Here is a 25,614-nt window from a genome sequence, read left to right as displayed (position 1 = left end):
CATGACAAGGGAATCAAGGAGGGTAACACCAAGACACATAATAATTAAAATGGCAAAGATCAAAGACAAGGACAAAGTATTAAAGGCAGCCAGAGAGAAAAAAAAAGGTCACCTACAAAGGAAAACCCATCAGTCTATCATCAGACTTCTCAACAGAAACCCTACAGGCCAGAAGACAATGGCATGATATACTTAATGCAATGAAACAGAAGGGCCTTGAACCAAGGATACTGTATCCAGCACGATTATCATTTAAATATGAAGGAGGGATTAAACAATTCCCAGACAAGCAAAAGTTGAGGGAATTTGCCTCCCACAAACCACCTCTACAGGGCATCTTACAGGGACTGCTGTAGATGGGAGCACTCCTAAAAAGAGCACAGAACAAAACACCCAACATATGAAGAAGGGAGGAAAAGGAATAAGAAGGGAGAGAAATAAAGAATCATCAGACCATGTTTATAATAGCTCAATAAGTGAGTTAAGTTAGACAGTAAGATAGTAAAGAAGTTAACCTTGAACCTTCGGTAACCACAAACTTAAAGCCTGCAATGGCAATAAGTACATACCTTTCAATAATCACCCTAAATGTAAATGGACTGAATGCACCAATCAAAAGACACAGAGTAACAGAATGGATAAAAAAGCAAGACCCATCCATGTGCTGCTTACAAGAGACTCACCTCAAACCCAAAGACATGCACAGACTTAAAGTCGAGGGATGGAAAAAGACATTTCAAGCAAACAACAGAAAGAAAAAAGCAGGTGTTGCAATACTAGTATCAGACAAAATAGACTTCAAAATAAAGAAAATAACAAAAGATAAAGAAGGACATTACACAATGATAAAGGGCTCAGTCCAACAAGGGGATATAACCATTATAAACATATATGCACCCAGTACAGAAGCACCAACATACGTTAAACAAATACTAACAGAATTAAAGGAGGAAATAGAATGCAATGCATTCATTCTGGGAGATTTCAACACACCACTCATTCCAAAGGACAGATCCACCAGAGAGAAAATAAGTAAGGACACAGAGGCACTGAACAACACACTAGAACAGATGGACCTAATAGACATCTACAGAACTCTACATCCAAAAGCAACAGGATACACATTCTTCTCAAGTGCACATGGAACATTCTTCAGAATAGACCACATACTAGGCCACAAAAAGAGCCTCAGTAAATTCCAAAAGATTGAAATCCTACCAACCAACTTTTCAGACCACAAAGGCATAAAACTAGAAATAAATTGTACAAAGAAAACAAAAAGACTCACAAACACATGGAGGCTAACAACACGCTCCTAAATAATCAATGGATCAATGACCAAATCAAAATGGAGATCCAGCAATATATGGTAACAAACGACAACAACAACACAAAGCCCCAATTACTGTGGGATACAGCAAAAGCAGTCTTAAGAGGAAACTATATAGCAATCTAGGCATATTTAAAGAAGGAAGAACAATCCCAAATGAATGGTCTAATGTCACAATTATCGAAATTGGAAAAAGAAGAACAAATGAGGCCTAAGGTCAGCAGAAGGAGGGACATAATAAAGATCAGAGAAGAAATAAATAAAATTGAGAAGAATAAAACAATTGCAAAAATCAATGAAACCAAGAGCTGGTTCTTCGAGAAAATAAACAAAATAGATAAGCCTTTAGCCAGACTTATTAAGAGGAAAAGAGAGTCAACACAAATCAACAGAATCACCAATGAGAAAGGAAAAATCACGATGGACCCCACAGAAATACAAAGAATTATTAGAGAGTACTATGAAAACCTATATGCTAACAAGCTGGGAAACCTAGAAGAAATGGACAACTTCCTAGACAATTTTCCTAGAAAAATACAACCTTCCAAGACTGACCCAGAAAGAAATAGAAAATCTTAACAGACCAATTACCAGCAACGAAATTGAAGCGGTAATCAAAAAACTACCAAAGAACAAAACCCCTGGGCCAGAAGGATTTACCTCAGAATTTTATCAGACATACAGAGAAGACATAATACCCATTCTCCTTAAATTTTTCCAAAAAATAGAAGAGGAGGGAATACTCCCAAACTCATTCTATGAAGCCAACATCACCCTAATACCAAAACCAGGCAAAGACCCCACCAAAAAAGAAAACTACAGACCAATATCCATGATGAACATAGGTGCAAAAATACTCAATAAATAGTAGCAAACCGAATTCAAAAATATATCAAAACGATCATACACCATGACCAAGTGGGATTCATCCCAGGGATGCAAGGATGTACAATATTCGAAAATCCATCAACATCATTCACCACATCAACAAAAAGAAAGACAAAAACCATATGATCATCTCCATAGATGCTGAAAAAGCATTTGACAAAATTCAACATCCATTCATGATAAAAACTCTCAGCAAAATGGGTATAGAGGACAGGTACCTCAACATAATAAAGGCCATATATGATAAACCCACAGCCAACATTATACAGAACAGTGAGAGGCTGAAAGCTTTTCCTCTGCAATCAGGAACAAGACAGGGATGCCCACTCTCCCCACTGTTATTCAACATAGTACTGGAGGTCCTAGCCACGGCAATTAGACAAAACAAAGAAATACAAGGAATCCAGATTGGTAAAGAAGAAGTTAAACTCTCACTATTTGCAGATGACATGATATTGTACATAAAAAACCCTAAAGACTCCACTCCAAAACTACTAGAGCTAATATCGGAATTCAGCAAAGTTGCAGGATACAAAATTAACACACAGAAATCTGTGGCTTTCCTGTACACTAACAATGAACCAATAGAAAGAGTAATCAGGAAGACAATTCCATTCACAATAGCATCAAAAAGAATAAAATACCTAAGAATAAACCTAACCAATTAAATGAAAGACCTATACCCTGAAAACTATAAGACACTCTTAAGAGAAATTAAAGAGGTCACTAACAAATGGAAACTCATCCCATGCTCGTGGTTAGGAAGAATTAATATCGTCAAAATGGCCATCCTGCCCAAAGCAATATACAGATTCGATGCAATCCCTATCAAAATACCAATAGCATTCTTCAACGAACTGGAATAAATAGTTCTAAAATTCATACGGAACCACAAAAGACCCTGAATAACCAAAGCAGTCCTGGGAAGGAAGAATAAAGTAGGGGGGATCTCACTCCCCAACTTCAAGCTCTACTACAAAGCCACAGTAATCAGGACAATTTGGTACTGGCACAAGAACAGAGCCACAGACCAATAGAACAGAATAGAGACTCCAAACATTAACCCAAACATATATGGTCAACTAATATTCGATAAAGGGGCCATGGACATACAATGGGGAAATGACAGTCTCTTCAACAGATGGTGCTGGCAAAACTGGACAGCTACATGTAAGAGAATGAAACTGGATCACTGTGTAACCCCATACACAAAAGTAAATTCGAAATGGATCAAAGACTTGAATGTAAGTCATGAAACCATAAAACTCTTAGAAAAAAACATAGGCAAAAATCTCTTAGACATAAACATGAGTGACCTCTTCTTGAACATATCTCCCTGGGCAAGGGAAACAAATGCAAAAATGAATAAATGGGACTATATCAAGCTGAAAAGCTTCTGTACAGCAAAGGACATCATCAATGGAACAAAAAGGTGTCCTACAGTATGGGAGAATATATTCATAAATGACAGATCCGATAAAGGGCTGACATCCAAAATATATAAAAAGCTCACACACCTCAACAAACAAAAAGCAAATAACCCAATTAAAAAATGGGCGGAGGAGCTGAATAGACAGTTCTCTAAAGAAGAAATTCAGATGGCCAACAGACACATGAAAAGATGCTCCACATCGCTTGTCATCAGAGAAATGCAAATTAAAACCACAATGAGATATCATCTCACACCAGTAAGGATGGCTACCATCCAAAAGACAAACAACAACAAATGTTGGCGAGGTTGTAGAGAAAGACGAACCCTCCTACACTGCTGGTGGGAGTGTAAACTAGTTCAACCATTGTGGAAAGCAGTATGGAGGTTCCTGAAAATGCTCAAAATAGAAATATCATTTGACCCAGGAATTCCACTTCTAGGAATTTCCCCCAAGAATGCAGCACTCCAGTTTGAAAAAGACAGATGCACCCGTGTGTTTATCGCTGCACTATTTACAATAGCCAAGATATGAAAGCAACCTAAATGTCCATAAGTAGATGAATGGATAAAGAAGATGTGGTACATATACACAATGGAATACTATCTGGCCATAAGAAAGAAACAAATCCTACCATTTGCAACAACATGGATGGAGCTAGAGGGTATTATGCTCAGTGAAATAAGCCAGGCAGAGAAAGACAATTACCAAATGATTTCACTCATATGTGGAGTATAAGAACAAAAGAAAACTGAAGGAACAAAACAGCAGCAGAAGCACAGAACCCGAGAATGGACTAATAGTTACCAAAGGGAAAGGGACTGGGGAGGATGGGTGGGAAGAGAGGGAGAAGGGCGGGAAAAAAAGAAAGGGGGCATTACGATTAGCATGTATAATGTGGAGGGGGCACGAGGAGGGCTGTGCAACACAGAGAAGACAAGTAGTGATTTTACAGCATCTTACTATGCTGATGGGCAGTGACTGTGAACTGGGATGTCGGGGGGACTTGGTGAAGGGGTGAGCATAGTAAACATAATGTCCTTCATGTAACTGTGGATTAATGATACCAAAATAAAATTATGAAAAAAAAAAAAAGAAAATCAACTTGCTCCTTAAGATATTCAGTAATTTGATCTGCCTCTGCAGCTTTCTGTTCCAGTCTCTTCAGAACAGCATCACTTGTTGTCATTTTTGCCAAGAAATGGCAAAAAATTATGGGTCTGTGACCATTGCCACCAGGGCAGCCTCAGCAGAGACCAGGCAGGGACAGCATGCTGCACACTAAGGCAGTGAGAAACAACCAATGATGTGTCACCACTAGATGTCCTAGCAGATTCAACTCCAAATTCTGTCTCCCACTTCCTGCATGCAGCCACACCTTGCTCCCCATCATCCATTCTCTCAGCCAATACCACCAACCCCCTTGCACCTCATCCTTGGTCACTACTTACGGTCACCAGGTTGGACAAGGGCGGAATAACTTAAAGACCAGAGAGAACACTGACAGCTAAGGTAGAGAAAACTGTTGGGTGCCTCATAAAATAAGCCAGACACTGTGGGTGAAGAAGCTACTATAAGTTCTTGGACAGGACAATGATAAAATGAAAAAAGTATTTCAAACATGTTAAATAATGATAAAATGGACTAAGGTTGTTGTAACAGATTGAAAAGGTAGTTATGAGAGAACTGTGGAGGAAGAATCAACTGCACTCGATAATGCTAGGAATAAGCAAAGCAGCCCAATATGGAAACTAATCAAGATCCTACCCTGGATGTGTTTAAGAATGATGACACTCCTAACAGAAGACACCATGCATAGAGGACAAGGGAAGAGTGAAAGGAAGGATTGGTTGAGGATATCATATTGGGTTTCCAGAAATACAGTGGGTCACTCAAGAAACATGGGCAGCTGGACATATACTGTTGGAGTAAATGTAAATGCTCAGAGTTGGAGAAGCAGAGCTAGAAATCATCTGTACAGGTTATAGGGTCAGCCCTGGGAACAAAAGGGCAATAAAAAATGAGGTTTCTACAAAAGAGCAATAAAAAAATGAGGTTTCATTTCTGCTTTTAAACTTTTTATCTTAATACAGAGAGTCCTTGACTTATGATGGTTTGACTTACAATTTTTCTACTTTATAATGGTGTGAAAGTAATAGGCATTCATTAGCCATTTGGACTTTTATCTTTTCCTGGGCTGATGTTACATGGTCTGATACTCTCTCTGTGAGGCTCCCCATCAGATAAGTGAACACAAGAGTAAACAACCCATACATTTACATCTGCTCTGTACTGATACAGCCATTTTGCTTTTCACTGTCAGTTCAATATTCAATAAACTATCTTAATTCATTTATGCTTTCCTTAGGTATGGAAAAGAGAAAGAAGTTCAATGTAAGAAATTCTATTTGGAAGATAAGCCCATTTCCAAGCTGCCTTCCCAGTCCTCTAGCTGGGCTGAACTGAGCAAGCCTGGAGGTTGGAGTCTTACACAGCAACACCTAACCAGGTATAACCCCAGTGGTTCTAGATTAAGGAACAGATGGTAATACCAAGGGAGTAAAGCAGAATGATAATAACATAGAGAACAAATATGTGTAGGAGTTTGGCAGCTCCTGAAAGTGACACAGATTACTTGCTTAACTCACAAAGATTCAATTGTTATTTTTTCAATAATGAGTATTAAGGAGTCAGTTATTTAATTCTCAGTGATGTAAGAGTATATTTACATGAAACCTACAGGGTATTGCGGGTGTTCCATTTATAGGAATCAATCATAAGGAACTAATCAGAAATGTTTAAAATTTTTAAGTGAAGTAACAGTAATACACAGAGGCCCTTGAAAATAGAGTCTATGTTTCATTGATCTTAGATTCCCCATTACCTACATGAGGACAGACACATAATAGGTGGACAGTACATGTTTGTTGTGCTGATACAGATCATGTGTATGAGGCTTTCACTCCCTCTATTTCTGGGTAGGACTCTTGTTCCTCAAGAGAGATACAGTCAGTCAATTTAGATGGTGTAACTGATAGTGTATTTCTAAGGTAAATCAAGAATGTATGGGGATTAACACTATCTTCTTCAGCTATACATGATATATTTATTCACAGGTACCAAGGAAAGGTACTTTCCAAAGATGTATTCAGCAAAGATTCAAACATTTTGACATTTTATATAGTGCCACAAAACATTATCAGATTACTATGGAAGTGCATTAAGTTATGTTTAAATGCTATTAATTAAACAATAGAAGTGAAAAACCCTATTCATAATTTTAAAAGTTACTCCTCTCTCAATGTTTACCTGAGGTTCTGAGTTTGTAACATGAATTACAGTTTGCTGTCATTTTTGATAATTAGTAGAACTATCAAATCTCATCACAGATCAAAATCGATTAATTTAAAAATGGTTAGGCAAATAGCTAAAGTAAAACTAAATTCCAAAAATTCACTTTTTTCTCTTATATCAGTAAATCTCTAAGTTAGTAGAATGATTATGAAGCCTGTATCTTTGATTCTTGAGCTAAAAGAAAAAAAGAAATAATACTCTTCATTTACCTGTGTCTTGTAAAAAGTCGTAAAATCTTTTTGTGAGATGCATTTACCTCTATGGACAGAAGTTTCAATTAAGCTTTAGAGGAATTACAGAATTATAGATAGTATACCATTTAGAGTCTCTTACCTGAGTAAAGAAGGGTAGAAATGTGATATGCAAGAAAACCAATGTAATGGTTCCTTGAAAAAAGGTTTTAAGGAATCTGAAGCAGAATCTTTCATGCCATGCTGAAAAGTCCTAGGGAAATAAAAATACTTATTTTAGAATGTGCAGTAAACATTAACTATGAAGACCATCAAAACTTTTTATTTTTACTTAGTATTCAAAGTTAATGATTTTATACAAAATGGTACTACACTAATATAGGTAATGCCCCAACTTTATTCACTTGGGATTTATGTTAATAGGTGACTCACAGGCCTCTTTATAGTTAGTGATCCTTACACTTGGAAAGGTATGACAATACCATTATCATTTAATTTTTAACAACTCCCATTACAAAACTTGTCAAAAAAGTGTATAATGAATAGTACTTATGCCTCTCTCCTCAATCTCCTCAAAGGATCCAATAAATGTTATTACTGTCATATTTGCTTCATTAATATAAAAACATAAATATAAAAAATATAAAAATAAATATGAAGGGACCTCTTTTTACTCTTTAAAGTGATTTATAAATACTGAACAGTTAATGAGAACTTATAATTAATTTTGTATACCACTAAGGGCCTAAAGAGGGCCTGTAAAAAATAATTTAACTGTAAAATATATGACAATGGTTTCAAAATTAGAACAATTTAGCCAGAATACCTGGTCTACAATTTTCTTTGGCAAAATGACTACCATTTTTCCAGGTTAACCGAAACTCAACAATAAATCTTGAGGGAATAAGAACGGACTCGTTACATAAAATCTTTAGTAGATAGCTTGGCTACTAAAATTTTTATAATAACAGACTATATTAGCCTGCAGGGAGTTCACAGGGACAACTGGGAACATTTTAGAAATAGAATTTTTTAAAGTGGTACTATCTCTCTGTATAGTACACAAGCAATAACATCTTTTAAATAATATGTACAACTGATTTCCATTCTGAAAACTCAACCCTGTCTTTTCATTCCACATCCTGCTCCTTGTATCCTCAGATTTTCCAAATTTGATCTACCTTGCCCCAGTTTGTCTTGCAAAGCAGAACACCTCTAATTAAATACATTCAGCATTTTTTAGACTTTAAATATATCTTTTCTTTGAAAGCCATTTTTTTTTTTACTCACTAAATTTCGAATAGAATTCAATTCCTTAAATAGGTTTCAAAAGGAGGCTTTCATAATCCATTTCATATATTCCGCTGTATAAAGCACAGAGGTAGGCAGAAGCTAGGTCAGGATACCAGCACATGCTTTTCTAAGGAGTCTGGACTTTGAACCAGCAAAGAGGAATCACTGAAGAGTTTAGAGCATAGGAATTATATCAGCTATATGACATTTTAGCAAAAGCATTTGTGCACTAGTGAGGAGAGCTGATTGAAGCATAGAGCCCTAGTGATCAGGGCTGGAGAAAGGGAGGAAATGAAGGTGGTATTTCCACAGACAAGGGAGAAGAGGACAAGGTCGTACAACAAAGGAAGAAGCAGAAGAAATAGTGACTAGGGGGCAATATAAAAAGTGTAAAATTAATAGAATTAATAATACTCTTTCCTTAATGATATGGAGCTGGAGATGGCATGAGGCGGAAGGGAGAAGGGGGTTAAGGGAAAAGGAAAAGTCTGGGATGATTTGCAGGTATTTTACTTAGTTTTAGATATGTTGAGAGAGCTGCAGATGATTGAAGTACATTCAAAGAGAGAGATCCGACAAAAACTTGGATTTACTGATCTAGTGTGTACAAGAGACACCTGTGTTGAAGATACTGAAGTTGAAGTCATTAGAATAATGGTGAAGCCATGGGAATGGGTGAATTTACCCAATGAAAGAACGTAAGAAGAGAAAACGGTCAAGGACAGAACAGTGGAACACACCAAAACTTAAAGGGTGAGGTGAGAAAATAATCAGAGAAGTAGGCAAAGAGCCAGGAGAAAGTGATGTTAAGGAAGCCACAGGAAGAGAAATGGCCAATGATGTCAAAAGCTAAAGAGAGGGTCAAATATTGGGAGTTGGCAATTGGGTATGCATGGATGAACTGGCCCATGTTGTTTGTTTAGCCGGATGAGGGCAGTTGCAGGGCATTTAGCGAATGGTAGGGGTAAAGGTGGAGAGAGGGTGTTCAAACTATAGTTTAGAAGGGAAACACAATAATAAAGAAGGAATTAAAAAAATAAAATAAACAAACAAGAGAGTCTTGGGGAAAAGAACCAGAAGATAGACTATTTAAAAGACTAAGGCCATGAAGTAAGAGATAAATATTATCAAGAGCTCAGGTGAAAGGATTTGCTTTGGTTCAGAAGAGACACATTGATCACCAATCAAAGCATACAGAGGTGAGTAGGGATTCAGACAATTACTAAGAATGGAGTTGAGCAGTTAACATACATTTATGACAGTTGGGTTTTCTCAGAAAAGTACAGAAATTGGGCCATCTGTCAACAAATAGTGGGATGGGACAAAGTGGAGGGTTTGGCCAAAGAGGAAAAGGATGAAAGAGGGAGCTCTCCACAAAGACAGGACAAAGAGTGGAATTGTCAAATGACACCAAAGGACAGCTGAGTGATTTTCACCAGCAATGTTCCAAAGTGTGGACAGAGAGGACAAGAAAGTGAAGGTACAGAAGAGAGACATGCACTAGCAAGGGAGCTAGTTAGAGAAGGGTGCTGGTACAGTGTGAGAGGAGATACAGCAAGGGGCTGGAAAGGCACCCTCAAAGCAAGTGACAGACTGAGGGAAAAAGATGGGACAGAGATGATGGGCTTGATGAGGGGTGCTGGGTATCATAGCCTCTGCTTACTTTTCTACCTATCTCTTTGAGCCTTTTGCATAAATCCCCATTTGTCCAATTATCTGGCAGGCACTTCACTTCTCCAAGAATAAATACCTTACCCAGAGTGCCCTGTCATGTTCAGCTAGCTCCACAGATTGTTCTACCTCAAAAGCTTGTCTAACAAGTCTTCCCTGACCACTCTGTCTAAAATAGATCCTTTCTCACCACCTCATCCCTCCCTATGCTCTTATTCTGCTTTGCTGCTTCTTAGGACTTAACTTTACCTCTGATGGTTTTACGTTTACCTTTTACTGTCTGTCCCATACCCAGAGGCAGGGTCACTGAAGATTGTTTAGAGGCAGTGCATGGCCATGTGCAGGAGCTCTAGAGCCACACTGGGTTTGTATCTTGGGTGGCCTTTTGTTGCATGTGTAATGTTGTTTGGCAATTTATTTAGCTTCAGTTTTCTCATTTGTACAGGGAGGAAATAATAATAATCACTTCACGGGGTCAGTGGTATGATGGTAATAATGCATATAAGGGACTTAGCAAATTGCCTAGTACATAATTAGGGCTCAACAGATGTAAGGTATTATCACTATATCAACAGTTAAAAATAGTTCTTGAGACAGTCTGCAACTATCTCAAAACTGACAAGGAATTCCTAATTGTCTAAATGATTGCCTAATTACAGCTTATCCTGAATATTACAAAATATAATGGAGGATATAATAATAATGCAATGGCTATTTGGTGCCAAAACTTCTTAGACTAAAATCAACTGCCAATATAATACTTCCAAGAACATTTTTGCCAGTACCTAAACTCTTTTCTTCTGCTGATGGTTTTTCAGTTGTACTGGTAGCAGTAAGGTTATTTGGCTATAAGAAATGTTATGGCAGATGTTCATGGTCTCAGAGGGGGTGAGATCTGTATGAGTATTTAATTCCACAGCAAGATCCCAAATTAGTTTCATTATTCTGGAGAGTATAACAGGGTGAAAATTGGCCCACAAGACTCAATGGGGGAATGAAATGATGAGCTGGCTATTAGATAACCTCTAATGATGCTTTGGTATACAGTTAAAAGAGAGCATGCTCTCAATAATTCATAGTGGAGAGTAAAATACAATCCTATGAGCCACAGAATTATATTTTCCACAGACACAAGAGAATTTTGATAGTGAATTTAAGTACTCCTTTAAAATAAGTTACTGTCCATAAGTTGAGGCAGAATACATTTCTTCACATTTCCAAATTAGCAGACTGTAACAATGGCTTTGCTTAAAGAGGAAAAATGAATTTGGAGAAATTCCTTGCCTTGTCCTTCCTCCAACATCAACTCAGCCATGGTCCTTCCCTCCCACTAACGTCGTACTGACTCTGGAATGATCCCAGCACATCACTTGTGCACTTGTGCACTCTACTCCACATTTGGTCTCATGGTTCTCTGGTCTAAAATTATGTTGCCTTACTTCCTTTTTTCATTAACAAAACTGACCTCCTGGGCTTATGGAGCTGGCATAAATCCAGTGCACATTAGAGGTGAGAACACCTGGTTAGCTAAGAAGACTAAACTGGGTTTATGCTTCTCTGGTGCCCTATGGCTTTGGCTATCCTCCCAGGAGAACTGTGTCTCAAAATATGTAGCTAATAGAATAAACCTCCAGGATGGACGAGGCAGCCCAAGGATATAAGTTCCATAGAGCACAGGGGGCAGGTCAGAGGTATCATTTGTGCCTATTATAGTGCCTAAGGCATTGAAGGAGCTCAGTAAATAAAAATACCAAGAGAAGACAACCAGAACTCCAGAAAAAAATAGAGTTAGTTTGAAACTGAACTACTGAGCCAGCACTGAAATACTTGAGATAACTGAGTACCTGTGATGGTGCCCAAATCACAGACAACTAACCATCACTATGTAGACATAACTGAATTCAATACACTTTCCAATTTTAAACATCATTCAAAGTTTCTGCTTTGCTTTCATAAACTAGCATTACCTCTGGGACTATAAGTAGTTGCCTAAATGTCATTAAGTGAAAGATATCAGGGTGACACTTAGAGTAAGATATGGTTCTCCACATTTCTCCTGCCCCATGGCTTGTGTCTCTCATGACGAAAAGAACACTTTGAGGTTAGGAAATGATGATGTGAAGTGAGAGAATCACTAGCACAGTGCTTGGCCTATTATAGGCACATAGTAAATACTGGAGAAAGCAGAAAAAAACTGAATAGAAGGTATTTCCGGACCCTACTTAGTAGAAAGGAAGGTGGATTTTGGGGGCCACCTGTGAAGAGTAGTATTGGATGGTATACAGCCAAAGGGTAGGCTGAAACAGCACATAAGGTAGAGAGAGAGAATAAGACTTGACCCAAGAGTTTAGGGTAGGAATCAGCTATGCAAAGACTCCAAAGTTAATGACTAGCCCTTTACCAGAATTTTATCTTATTAGAAAATAAAAGCTGGGTCTTTTTAATCAAAATGTTCCTCAAAATAATATTTAGAGGGAAGGGAGCAAAGGGAGTCATTTAATCTAAACAAAATGGCTAATAACTAATGTCACTTTCTGGATCATTTTGCATTCTGCCACTTTACAACATATTAAATATTTTAATTTTTATTGTCATTTAGTCTGTATTTATTTTTAATAGCTTTATTGAGATATATAATTCACATACCACAAAATTCACCCATTTTAAATATACAACTAAATGGTTTCTACTATGTTCAGAGTTATGTAACCTGACGAACCAATTTTATAATTTTCATTAGCTTTAAGAGAAACTCTGTACCTACTAGTAGGTACTACGCATTCTCCCCTCCTCTCAGCCCCAGGCAACCACTTATCTATTTCCTCTTACTGCTTTTCCAGAAATTTCTAATAAATTGAATCATACAATATGTACTCTTATGTTTGGTTTTGGTTTTTATCATTTGGCATAAACTTTTTGAGGTTCATCCCTGTTGTAACACCTATCAGTACTCCATTTATTTTTACAGATGAATAATATTCCACTGTACAGATATGCCACATTTTTTTTTATCTATTCACCAGTTGATGGACATTTGGGTTCTTCCCACTTTGTGTTACTATGAAAAATGCTGCTGTGAACACTTGTGTACAAATCTTTGTATGGGCATATGTTTTCTTTTGGGTATCTAGTAAAGAGTAAAGTCACTGGATCATACGATCATATATTCAACATTTTATATACACAAACTCTATGTTTAACATATTGAGGAACTACCTGTTTTCCACAGTGTGCCAGACATTCTTGAGGTGTGAAAACAAAGTTTTAGTCCAACACGTTCTATTTTGTGAGGGATAGTGGAATAGTTTAAAATATATAAACAAACATCTTAAGCCCATAACCTCTAAGTGTCTAGCATTAGTTTGAACCCAAACTATAGACACATGATTGGAACACCTTGGGATTTGGGGATTCAAAAGCCCTACGAGTGCATACCAAGCATACTCCAATAGAGGTCTGCTACTCCTTGGCTTAGTGATCAACACTGCGGCCTATTTCCGATGACTCTAGCCTCTCTGACATGTTGGCATTTGTACCGAAATTCATTCTTCCATGTTAGTGAATGTTGTAACATTGGGGACAGTCAACTTTCAAACAGTTTCTACTTTTAGAAGTTTTTATATGACACATCCACACATTTTGGAGATGTAATACTAAAATCACAAATTTTATCAGACTTTCTTAAATTACTTGAGGGCAGCTATTTCATCTTGCTCACTGTGTATCCCTTGTGTTTAATCCTTGAGTTTAATCATAGGGGCTAGGGAGGCAACCTTTGTTGAATTGAAAATAAATTGCATTTACTTAAAATTCTAAGAACTAATTTTTAATTTGCTATATACAAGATAAAACTAACGTTTTAGACAAGCAAAATGCAATATATACACCACTGTCTGAGAATGTGTGTGAATGTGCATTGAGTCTGCTTCTGAATGTGCAGTTTAACTGCCTTTATGAAAGAACTACAAAGTGATAAGCACTTCGGAAAATTCATGGTGAATATTTTATGTTTCAGCAGGCTTCTTTTCCTGGAGGACAAACCTAAGTACTCCTTTTACAGCATTCTAACAGAAATCTACAAAGGAGAGTTAAAAAAGAACACACATTTTTGCAAACAGGTTTCATTCTTCCTAAAAAGATTTTAAAATCATGTATTCCTGCCTTGGGATTTCCTGGTTTTACACTCAACTCAGAAAGGAAAATACATTTAGTTTGTCAGAACTACTCGGAATAAAGACAGTCACCTTCTAAAAAGGCATATCAAATAGAGGGACATATGTCAGGTACAGTTCATAAAAAATTCGATACTATCAACATTGTTACTTTTTATCAATTCCTCAAAGCTTACAGTTTACTTTTTAAATGTGAGACAGAGATTAAACTTTCTTTCTAAAATACTAATAATATGACAACTTCATATCCTAGCTTTGAAAATAAGCTAAATAAGTCAATAGGGTTCTTGCAACACACACATATTTTTTTCATACTTGGTGAGGAACATGCTGCCCTATGGATTTCCTTCATTAATTCAAAGTAAAACATATTTGAAAGATTTGATCTATATTCTAGAAAAACAATCATAAAATTTAAGTCAACATGAATGAAAGCAATTTGTGAATATTTTTATGAGCTGAAAAATATTAAAAAAGAATTAAGTGTATCTAGACTTTTGTTCATGCTTCAAAGCAATATAGCAATCTGTTTTATACTAAGAAAAACTAGTGTTTAGCACAGAGGCTGTGCTTGGTATAAAATGTTCTGTAATCTTGGTTGAAATTAGCAATTTAAATTTGTCGAATGAGGTTACAATGTAATATCTAAGGCACAAATCACAGAGATTTGAGTACTTGCACAGTTGTTAAAAAATGTATCAAAGGTCATGGGTTAACAATAATGAATGTATGTTACATTATTATTAAAATATGCAATCTTTGATAATAAATTATTTGTTTTACAAATGCATTGGGGGGTTAAAATTTTTCTATTCATCTGTGACAAGCCATGAAATTCAATATTGTTCACCATGACCAATCCGTGAAATTTGTCAACTTCGTTCCTGATTTTCACAGGGCCTTCCTCTTAGATGAAATGACCTATCGAACTAAGAGCATAGCAGTTTTTTCATCTATGGTAAACCAGTTTAGTTTACTAGGATTTATTATGGGCTTCAGACTTTGAGCTTTTTATGATTATGAACCATTATGTATATAATACCAAACTCAGGGGAATTTATCTCACTATTTCTTCCCGTTTCTGAAAGAATGACCCATTTCTAAAATCAGTTTCAAAGATAGGGTTGTTATAAGACACAATCTGTAAACAATGGTTGTGGGAAGTCAAAGAGTGTGAAAAAATTATAGGGAAATTGAAATCAAAGTTGTTAATTACTTGTAGAATTTCTAACACAAAAATATCAAAACTTATTGAAAACCAAGATTTATATATTGCTCTTACCAAAATGTTAAAGAAAGGACTACTTTACCAACTTTATCCTAAGGATTAGGAATTAAGTGTAATTTTTACTACTCAAGAAACTAAAAATACACATTTATATAGTCTTTCAAGATAAAATGACTATTTTGGAGGAGGGTTTAAACAAAATTGTGTTAATGTCTTATTATAAGATCTACCTTAGCCTCTTACATACTACAAATATGAATGAAAGAAAGCAGAAGAGTAGATCAAAATTGTTAATTTCCTTAAATCTCAATTTAGTTAAGTGAAATATTTTAACATTTAAAAACGTAATTGCTTATTCCTGTTTCTACTTGCCATTACTAGCTCAGACACTAAAAGCTAATACTAAAAATATGGATTTATGGCAAATTAACTAACAGTGTGGAACCATTAGGTCTCTTCCAGATTAGGGAATATTTTACAATCACTTAAATTTATTTTTATTACAGCAAATCACTTTATATAAATTAAAAACTAAAAAATATTTTTTAAATGAGCAAAAAGCCATTAGATAAGATTTTCTTTTTCATAGAGTATCAGGCTATGACTGAAATAACAAACCCATTCATATAATTTGATCATTAATCAACTCAGATAGTGAAGATCAAAATGATCCTGACTGTATTAGAGCCTCATCAGCTGAACAGGATTGGCAAATAAAGATATAACACAGGATTAGGATTAAATTGCTTTGAGAATGATGAAACCCTTGTTGGTGTTAGTTTTGTAAAATGGCTCAATTCACAATATCAAAATGCACTTCAAAACGTTTCTACTTCTTACTTCACATAATTCAGTATGTAACATGAAAATAACTTCATTAAGTCACATTATTTCATATATCATAACAGCTAACATATATTTGATACTTACTGATATAATTCAGTTAATGGTGAAGTCAAAATTACTAATGTTGTAAACAGATTATTACAATGGATATGAATTTTAAAAATTTTATCATCTATATACTCATGAGGATTCAAAAGCTTCTGTACTGATGTGCAAATTGACCAGAGCATGTTTTCAGTGCATATTAAAATTGTTGTGATATCAAGTCTATTGGAAAGAAAAAGAAGAAAATCATGTTAAACCAAATTGTTTTTCTGCTTAGTATATACATTATCATTCATATCATCATAGTAAGCATATGTAGTAACAGAAACATTTGGTCAGATACCACAGCTTCAGAGATTAAAGACAGATAGAAAGCATCAAAGATGGCTCTTGAATTTCAAGGTGTTAAATGACCCATAATAACACTATCTTTAGGGATGGTGAGGTTCATAATAATGAAGTATTTTAGGAGAGATTTTTTAAAAAATTTTATTTTGTATTACCAGGACACTGCTCAAGAAGCTTGAGTCTTTCTCTGAAATTACATTCAGTAAAAGAGAAGCCAGACTGAAAGAAAATCTGCCATTATGCACATATATGATAGATAAAAGTGGGATGGTAGAACAATTCTTCTCATCCAAGCACAAGCTGTCAAAGAAAGTTACAAGACTGGGTAACATGCTCTCCCAGCAAATGGAAGATAAGGAAAAAATGATGTGAGCAGCACAAATGGAGAAGCCTATAGTCTCAGAAATTCCCAATATTAAATACATTTGTGGAAAATATGCAATATCATTCATCTTAGTCACAGACTCATTTCTTCGTCTCTATATTTTCTGAGTTTTAATAGGGACCCAAACTCTGTTTAAAGATTACTTTGGTATATGACAAAATTGTGCCAATCTCACTTAATTTCCTGTTTTTCTTTTTTTTTAATCCACTGTTGAAATGGAAGCCGGAAATTTTGAAGTTATAAAAAAATAAGTTTGAGGATCTTTTAAAAATGACATTCTAGGCTATATGTGTAATAAATTTATTATATATAAAATAAATATCTATGTAATAAAAATGGAGTTATTATTTGCATAAATAAATAATGTATAATAAAATATATATCAGTACATATTATATATATAAATTATATATATTGTTTTGGTTATATGACAGTTGGAGGCTACTGGAATACTAAAAGAATCAATAACTGCCTTTAGGAAGGTTTAATTGTAGTTTGTAACCACTTTGTCTAATTGTTAATTAAATAACTGTAAAACCAAGATATATGTATATACACACAGACATATGTAATCTGATTTCACAATAACGGTGGGTTAGAATTAACCATTCAGATGAAAATATTTATTTTACTTATAAAAAGTTGGAGAAATAACTCTACCTTGGCATTATATTTTTGTAACTACCCAGAAAATAAAAACCAGAAGTCTCTATAGTATAGCTGATTAATTAAATATACTACCTATTTAATGAACTAATAGTCAATCTGATTTCACAAACATCTCAAAATGACTTGCCACATCATAGTCAAAAGTTGATTCAAGATACATACGAAAAGGAGGAAGGTATTCTTTGCTTGCAAAAGGAATTTTACATTTATTCTTTGCAGTTCAATGTTTTAAATGATGCTTGGTCAGTAATTCAAAACAGCCTGTGCAAAATACCGTATTTATGAAACACTGTAGCAGGACCTAAATGCCCTTCAAATGCAGCATGCTTTACAAGAACATGATCAGGAAATGATTCCTAATGCCGAAAAAAAAAAAAAAAGGAAAAGAAAAAAGCCTTTGATGTCTTTAGTTTCCTTCTAAAATATATCTAGAAAAAAAATTTAACACAGATCTTAATCACATTAGTCAAAATATTTATAAATCAAAAACCTTTTCTTTGTATAGGGCATTGTTGTCATGCAATCATATTTTTGTAATAGTCATTGACTAGATAAGTACCTCATAGTGTTGGACTGTATAATTCACTCTTTAATGCCCAGTGACTGCTGCTCCTTGTTTTTAGTGATTTCACATTTTGTTGAACTGGCTTTTAAGTAACACATAATGGAAAGAAAGGTAAAAAATAAAAGAAAAAAGGAAAGAAGTAACTAGAATATACTAAAGAGAAGAATGATTAGACAAAGGAGTTTCCTTAATGAAAATTGTACTATTTTTAAAGACTTAAAAAAACTAAAATCCTCCATTTTCTTAGAATCTGAGTCAAACTGACTGCTCCATCACAGCATTGCTGTTTTTTCTCCATTTCAGGACCTAATTTTCTCTATCTTATTTATTAACCTGCGTGTGTGTGTGTGTGTGCTCTAGATTGTCATAGATATTCAATTATTTTTTAGAAACAAGTGGGTTCTGTATATAATTTTAAGGAAAAAAAACAGTTATTTTGATGAAAGTTCCACATTGCCACTTTAGTATCTCAGAAGAACAGTACTTCCTCTCAGATGTTAGAAACATGTCAAATATACAAGGAGGTATTCATGAGATTCAGAATTACATTATGCTTTTTACGAACTGATGAAAGAGTATTCTTGAAAAGCAATTCTTTTCACAACTTCAATTACCTTATCTGTGGAGTTCTTTTATAACTGGGATGGACTCGAGCATATCTGGAGGCCAGTAGATGCAAAGACTTCTCCAGCACTTCTGCTAGAATATCCTGGGCTAACTTAGCAGGCAGAATGGTCCAGAGATCGTGATGAAGAGCCCAGAAGAAATAATGCCACATCTGGAGTGAGAAGGAGCATCTTTCCCCCTGGCAAAACCACCACACATTAAACAATAGAATCCACATCTTCCAAAATGTCAGTTTGCTTCCTGAACCTAATTAGTTCAGGCTGAAAGGAAATAGCTGGAAAGTTTGACACACTAGATGACCAGGAAAGATTTTTGACAAGATGTAAAACATTCTTATTGACAAAAGAATGTTATGTTTTATTTCAATTACGAGACCAGATATTCTAGTGCAAATCCAGACCACAAACATTTAATTAGCATACCCTTCTTTTACCTACTCCTGGCCTAGAGTTTAAAATTTACTTTTAAACGATCAGCTTTATAGTTGCTAAAGAAGTCATGCTACTTTAAGACAGTAGGCTGATTCTTCTAAAATTAAATTTTAATTATTTAATTTGTTGAGGTATGTATATATTGTCTGAGACTATTAGCATGATTAAGATCATTTTATAAATGTTCCAGATTTCACATTGTAATGAAATGACTGGGGCAAAAATACACTTACATACTGTATACTTACCAACATGCATGAAACCAAGGGGGATGGGTAATTCTATCCACTGAAGACCGAAGATTATTACTAGATTATTTTGTCTATGGAGTTTCAATAAAAATACTAGAAACAGAACTACAATAATCTGACTGCAAGATTTTATAAAGCCTAAGGCAGAATTTAACATCATTTTTTAATATTTTTATGGTACTTCATACTTCTAAGGGGCCAGATTCTCATTTTTTCTCACCCCCCCTACAGACCTCTTTTGTGTGCCAAATTTTCCCTGACCACAGAGGGAGACCCAGCAGTGGCCAAGGCCAGGGGAAACAGGCAGAAATGTGAAGGTAGCCTAAAGTGATTTACAAGCATTAATTAGTTAACAGGCTCTCAGGGAAGTATGTTAGCAGTTTGACCTCATTTTCTTCAAACCAGATCAAAAGATTATTTAAAACAGGAAGAATAGAATGTGTTCTTAACATTATCCTGATTATGTTACTATATCAAAAGTTAATAGTAAAACTTCCCATTTTATCTCTAAGTAATCCTCTTTGGCTTAAAATTTCTGCTTTACTCATTACTTATATTTCTCAAACGAACATCATCTAAAATAAAATCTGCTGTTTTCTTACACCAAAAGTTGATAATTTCTTGTATAGACAGTCCTATTAGTGTTTTTCTTACATATTATTCTTCTGGTAATTTCTTTAATAACTAAAATCTTTTGTAGTCATTTTAATAATAACATAATTATTATCTATTGACTTTCAGGTGGAGCTTATAAATGAGTAGAATTGTTATCCTTGGGTGGGAAACTTTGGCATCAAAATGTCACAGAGTCAAGTTCAAACTGAAGGGGATTTTGACCATTTCTGACTTTCAGATTAGATATGTATAAAACTGTTTAAGAAAACAAATAACAAAATTAACACAGAAGTGGCAAAATTACAGGTTTTTATAGTTTCTTTGTTGTGTTTCGTGATAAAGAATGCTTTTTAAATTCCCTAAGGAACCAAAGGAGTTTTAAAGTTTGATTTGTTCATACTTCCTGTGTTGCATGCTGATTAAAGTGAAACTGAACCAGCTGCATAGGACCAGTATGAATGATTGACACTAACTTTCTCCATGGCAATGCATGGATGCTTATAACAATGTGGCCAACATGATTTCTCATATTTTTTCAAAACAAAATTTCCTTAATTGCTACCTTTTGGCAATAAATAAAGAAATAAAAATAACTTTAGGCACACAAATTTCTTCTCCTAAAAGAGAAACATACTGATTTTTAAGACTTTTTAAAATACAAACTTCATGTTTACTTAAAAAGCATTCCAAACAGGTCATCATTCTCACAATTCTCTTCAGAATGTGTATAAGTTGAATGTATGCAAGGTTTTTCATTAAATGAAAAGTGATTCATTTATTTTTCTGACCTGTTTCTCTATTTGTTGTCATTTCAAAAGTATTCTGCTAGTAAACATCTGTTATTTTTGTAGACCCACTATAATATAAACAGATGTACACTTTTATTTAGATTATGTATCAGGAAACGAGCAGCTGGGCTTTATTATATAAGCCATTCAATATTATCTTTGAACAGAAAATTCTTTATTCTTGGAAAACACAAGTTGGTAAAATTGAGCAGATGTCAACTATACTAAAAACTTAATTTTAAACATGTAATCTGAACACCCATCGTGCCATCTGACCAACACCTCATCAGAGAGATACTGAACTCTGACTCTCTCAATCTGACAGTTGAGAAAATGGAAAGAATGTATCTAGGTAGGGCTCAGTTGATATCACAAAACATGAGCAAATATTGCTCCATATCTTGTAAATTCTTTCACTATTTCTTTACTATATTCTGTACAAGGTGATAGGCTCCCCTGAGGTCTCTGTCTTACCCTTTGCCTCCAGTCAGATGGATTTCATCTCCTTTCCTCTCAAAACAGTCCTGCCAAAAACATACGGTCCTGTTCACAAATCAGTTGGAATAATGGGGAGAGGAGGAGAAAGGGGGGTAGTTCATGATAAAACCATGTCAGGTACTCCAGTTGTCGAACAGTTTAAAATCTGTGCTATTTTAAGAAGGTTCTTATTTTTGGTAAACAGAAAAGCAGTATCATTTTATGTTTCTGAGCATAAATAACAACCACACACTCTGCAATTAAATTGTAACTACTGACCATGTAAGTATATGGAAGCTACCGTACCATGTAATCACAGGGTAACTATCTCATTATTTCTGTCTTTGAAGCTAAAGCCTTGTCATAAGATCTAAGAGCTGCATGTTACATGGTAATTTGTTTTTTTTTAAATACTTGGTAACTTCAATAACAGGTTCTCAATGCATCCACTTATTATTTATACTGTACAACTCGCCTAGCTCCCAATTTGCATAACAGGAAACATAATACTCCTATGTTGAACATATAGTGAAATGATTCCTGTTTTTCAATGAAAACATCATATAAAATCGCTCATTAGTACACTGACATACTGAAATAGTTTGAAACATGAGATGGACTCATTTTCAACCTCTCTGTTTACCTCAAGGCAAATAAGGAAGCTGTGATGCTGCCAGGAGAGAATCCAATACTTGCATTCTTATCTCAGGCTCCCAGCTGCACCATGCCACTTCCTCGTTCTCATTCTACTCACTGCTTTTTGAAGTATGTCAGGTTTGGTAAACCTTATAGGGATGCTCTTACAAAATGACAAACTATCTGGGAAGGGCCTCTAAATGAGAAATGAAATGGCCTCAGAAAAAGTGCAAAGTCCTTTAAAAAAGCTTCTTGGTTACTCCTTTCTGTTGTGGCAACATCTATTATGTTAGTAACTCAGGCATAAATGACACCACAGGAACCTTTAGTATCAGGGAGGTGACAAGAGTGACTCCATTGAATAAAACTCTACTGTTTTTCTCAATACTCTATAATGATTAGGAAAATAAAGAAAAACAAAAATCCTAAGCTTCAATCCAGAGGAAAGCGTAGACTGGAAAAGCTATGAAGCCAGGCATGAATTTTTTGTGTGTGTGGTCAATTTTAATTTTATTGGTTTGCTTATATTTAATTTGTATATTTATTTATTTATTTATTTATTTATTTATTTATTTATTTTTTAGTGAGCTCCCTTCTCCTCCCCATCTGCTAGGTTCCAGTTCAGTTCCCACTCCAGCACCCTTTGGTTTCCCGTTTATCTGCACACTTATTGTTCTTACTGTTTTCCTGTGGAGGGTTCACAGACAACTAATTAATTTTTTTTAACCCTGATTATCTTTTATTAAGATATTATAAATGTCTCACCCTGCCCTGGAATCAACTTCAAGGAATTTCAAATATTGTGATTTATGTATAATCCATAGGATTTAGGGAAAGGCAAACTAGTGAAGCCTGATGATGAATAATTTTCATCGATCTCAGGTTTGGTTGTCCTGGGAATCACTTGGCTTTAATTCAGTAGATGTTTGGGATTTCAAACATGGGCTAAGTGAAAATAGGTAAGCTATAAATAATCAGATGGGTCTTACAGCAACCTAAGAAGAACATACATGCGAAGAAAGAAATAAGTACAAAGAATAAGCTGATTAATAAAAGATATTTATCATAAATAGAGAAATACATAAACAGAAAATGTAAGGTTACCTGTAATTCACCCCACTGGGGAAAAAACAAGGTTTGTAGTGTTTTGGCATTGTTGTTTCTTTCAGTTGTCATTGTATTCTATTCTATTCCAACTTATTATATAGCACTGAAACATTGCAGCTCAAATTGAGTTATTTTTACTTTTAAGCAGAAGGAGAGTTCTGATGTCTAATTATTTCAGGTTTTTAAAAACTGTTTTTCCTAAGTACAAATTCAATATTTTAAAAATATTATCCTAACAGCCTTCATGTGTAAGTAATGCCAAGCTCATGTTTCTAATTAGCCAGAAAACAGGTAGGCAGTAAAACATATTTGTGTAAAAAGGAGGGATAGTAAACTCAACTTCACACCTCATAGAAAGCTTTGTAGTCATCCCAGTGGTGGCTCTCAGCGTCCTGTAAAATGCATGTAGCACAGACTCTGACGCAATAGTCCGTAACCTGAAACTGTAGAGTGCTGATGAATTCCTGATATCGTTGGACAGGCACCAGGAATATGGGTCTGTTCAGAGGGAATGATCAAAGAGACAGAGATTTAAGGCCTGTGCAGTAGGAGGTAACAATCTCCAGTACTACAAATGGTTTTGATTATTAGATATCAATCATTCATTTCCTCCTAATGCAGAAGTCTGCATCCACATTCACTTTCCAAAAAGAAAAGAAGAGAAAAAAAAAGAGCTGGTCTTTGTTTTGCAAGTCCTTTGAAAATGTACATCTGCTGTTCCATAAATATGCACTTCAACTTGAGACAAACTGCACTGTCAATACATCATTCAAAAATAAAAGTATTCTTTTTAAGCCTATTATTAGAGATCAGTGCATTATTTAGGCATTAGGTTATTCTTATTACAGAGAACAACATGCATTTGTCAGAGCCAACTTTTATAAAGCTATCACATGTCCTACAAACACTTTCTTTTTGTAGACATCAATTATCTTATTAACTGTTTTAAAATATTCTACAGAAACAAAGTGATTTCTGGCACATCTTGTTTACAAATTCAAGTATGAATCACAACATCGGACTACTTATGAGAATTAAAAGAAGTATCATAGTTATATACTATATCAAGCCACATTTATTTTATCTTCAGCTACACATACTATGCTTTCTTATGTTTTCTCTCCTAACTAAGGGACCACAAAGACTGAATAAGGAGTACAGAACAGATTCTTGGGCTCACATGCACTGGGGACTGTGCTATCTTTAAGAGAGTACAAGGTCCGGCAGAAAGACCACGTCGTATACCTAAGAGACATTTTTTATTCTCTGTCCAGAAAACATAGACTTAGACTACTTATACATGAGAATTAAGGCTGCCAGATATTTTCCTCTCCACTATTAGGGATAGTTTATAACTAAATGGAAGTTCTGAAATTTGTTTACATTGGTCAATAGAATAGATTGAAATGCATTTATGTTCTACATCAGCTCCAAACAGCCTGTTGGCTTAGAAACAAAAAAGAGAAGTGCATATTTCACAACTGTGTATGCATGGGACAATACCAAGTTTATTTTTCCTTTTCAGTGTAGTCAGCACAATGTGCCTTAGAAAATGAAAAGGTTTGTTTGGTCATGTAACAGCAGACAGAAAAGTGTTGCTCCCAGTTACGGTATGGAAGAGGCATGGTCTTTTGGAGGGCCTTTAGATAGACTACCTAGCTTTCCTCCTATGTGTCTGGCTTAATATATCCCATGCTCCACCTTTTGACATTTCCTAGTGAAGACAAATGAACATAATTCTCTGTGTTAATTATTACTTTCTCCTTCTCAAATATTATCATCAAAATTTCACTCCTCTGATATCCAAGCATCACACGTATTAAGCATGGCCATCAACTCAAGTGACACTCACTTCTTAGTATTTTCTTTCATCAAATTATCATATTGTGTAAAATGCTGGAAGACATACACTGCCGTGGAAAGCAGGGTGTGCAAGTTTCTCAGAGGTGCTTTGGAAGGAAACTCCTTGTGTCTCTCTTGCAGTCTTGCCAGGACAGCTGTTGCCACTTTACAACAGGCCTCCACAAAGTTTGCTCTAATTTCCTGAAAAGAATCATCTCTGCATGCCAGAGCCAGTGGAAGCATTGTGTCAAGTTTTTCCATGATGTCAGAACAAAACTAGAGAGAAATAAATGTGGCACTGAGTTATTTGCACTCTGACAGCAGCATGTACTTTATGTATTGGGGAACCAAATTCCTAAATAATGAATTTGGCATCAAACATAAATATAATGACACAACTTCATAATAATAGATTTCTCAGTTGT

At 35.2% G+C, this 25,614-nt stretch overlaps 1 protein-coding gene across 4 annotated transcripts in view; it reads right to left on the bottom strand.

Annotated features, from left to right (window-relative positions):
- KIAA0825 (KIAA0825 ortholog) overlaps positions 1-25,614 on the bottom strand; it is a 400,739-nt gene that overhangs the window by 251,958 nt on the left and 123,167 nt on the right. For all 4 annotated transcript variants that reach the window (XR_012130162.1, XM_073233937.1, XM_073233922.1 and 1 more), the window contains exons 9-13: positions 25,200-25,465; positions 23,695-23,845; positions 19,030-19,220; positions 16,488-16,670; positions 7,336-7,446 (exon numbers count right to left, since the gene is read on the bottom strand). Coding sequence is in view for 3 of the 4 variants with exons in the window: in XM_073233937.1 (XP_073090038.1) it covers positions 7,336-7,446; positions 16,488-16,670; positions 19,030-19,220; positions 23,695-23,845; positions 25,200-25,465 (902 nt within the window). In the remaining variant the exon portion in view is untranslated. The remainder of the gene's footprint in view (positions 1-7,335; positions 7,447-16,487; positions 16,671-19,029; positions 19,221-23,694; positions 23,846-25,199; positions 25,466-25,614) is intronic.

This window comes from Manis javanica, chromosome 1 (assembly GCF_040802235.1).
Source record: "Manis javanica isolate MJ-LG chromosome 1, MJ_LKY, whole genome shotgun sequence".
NCBI lineage: Eukaryota > Metazoa > Chordata > Mammalia > Pholidota > Manidae > Manis > Manis javanica.
Note: the sequence above shows the minus strand (reverse complement) of the source record. Positions and strands in the feature narration are given on the sequence as shown.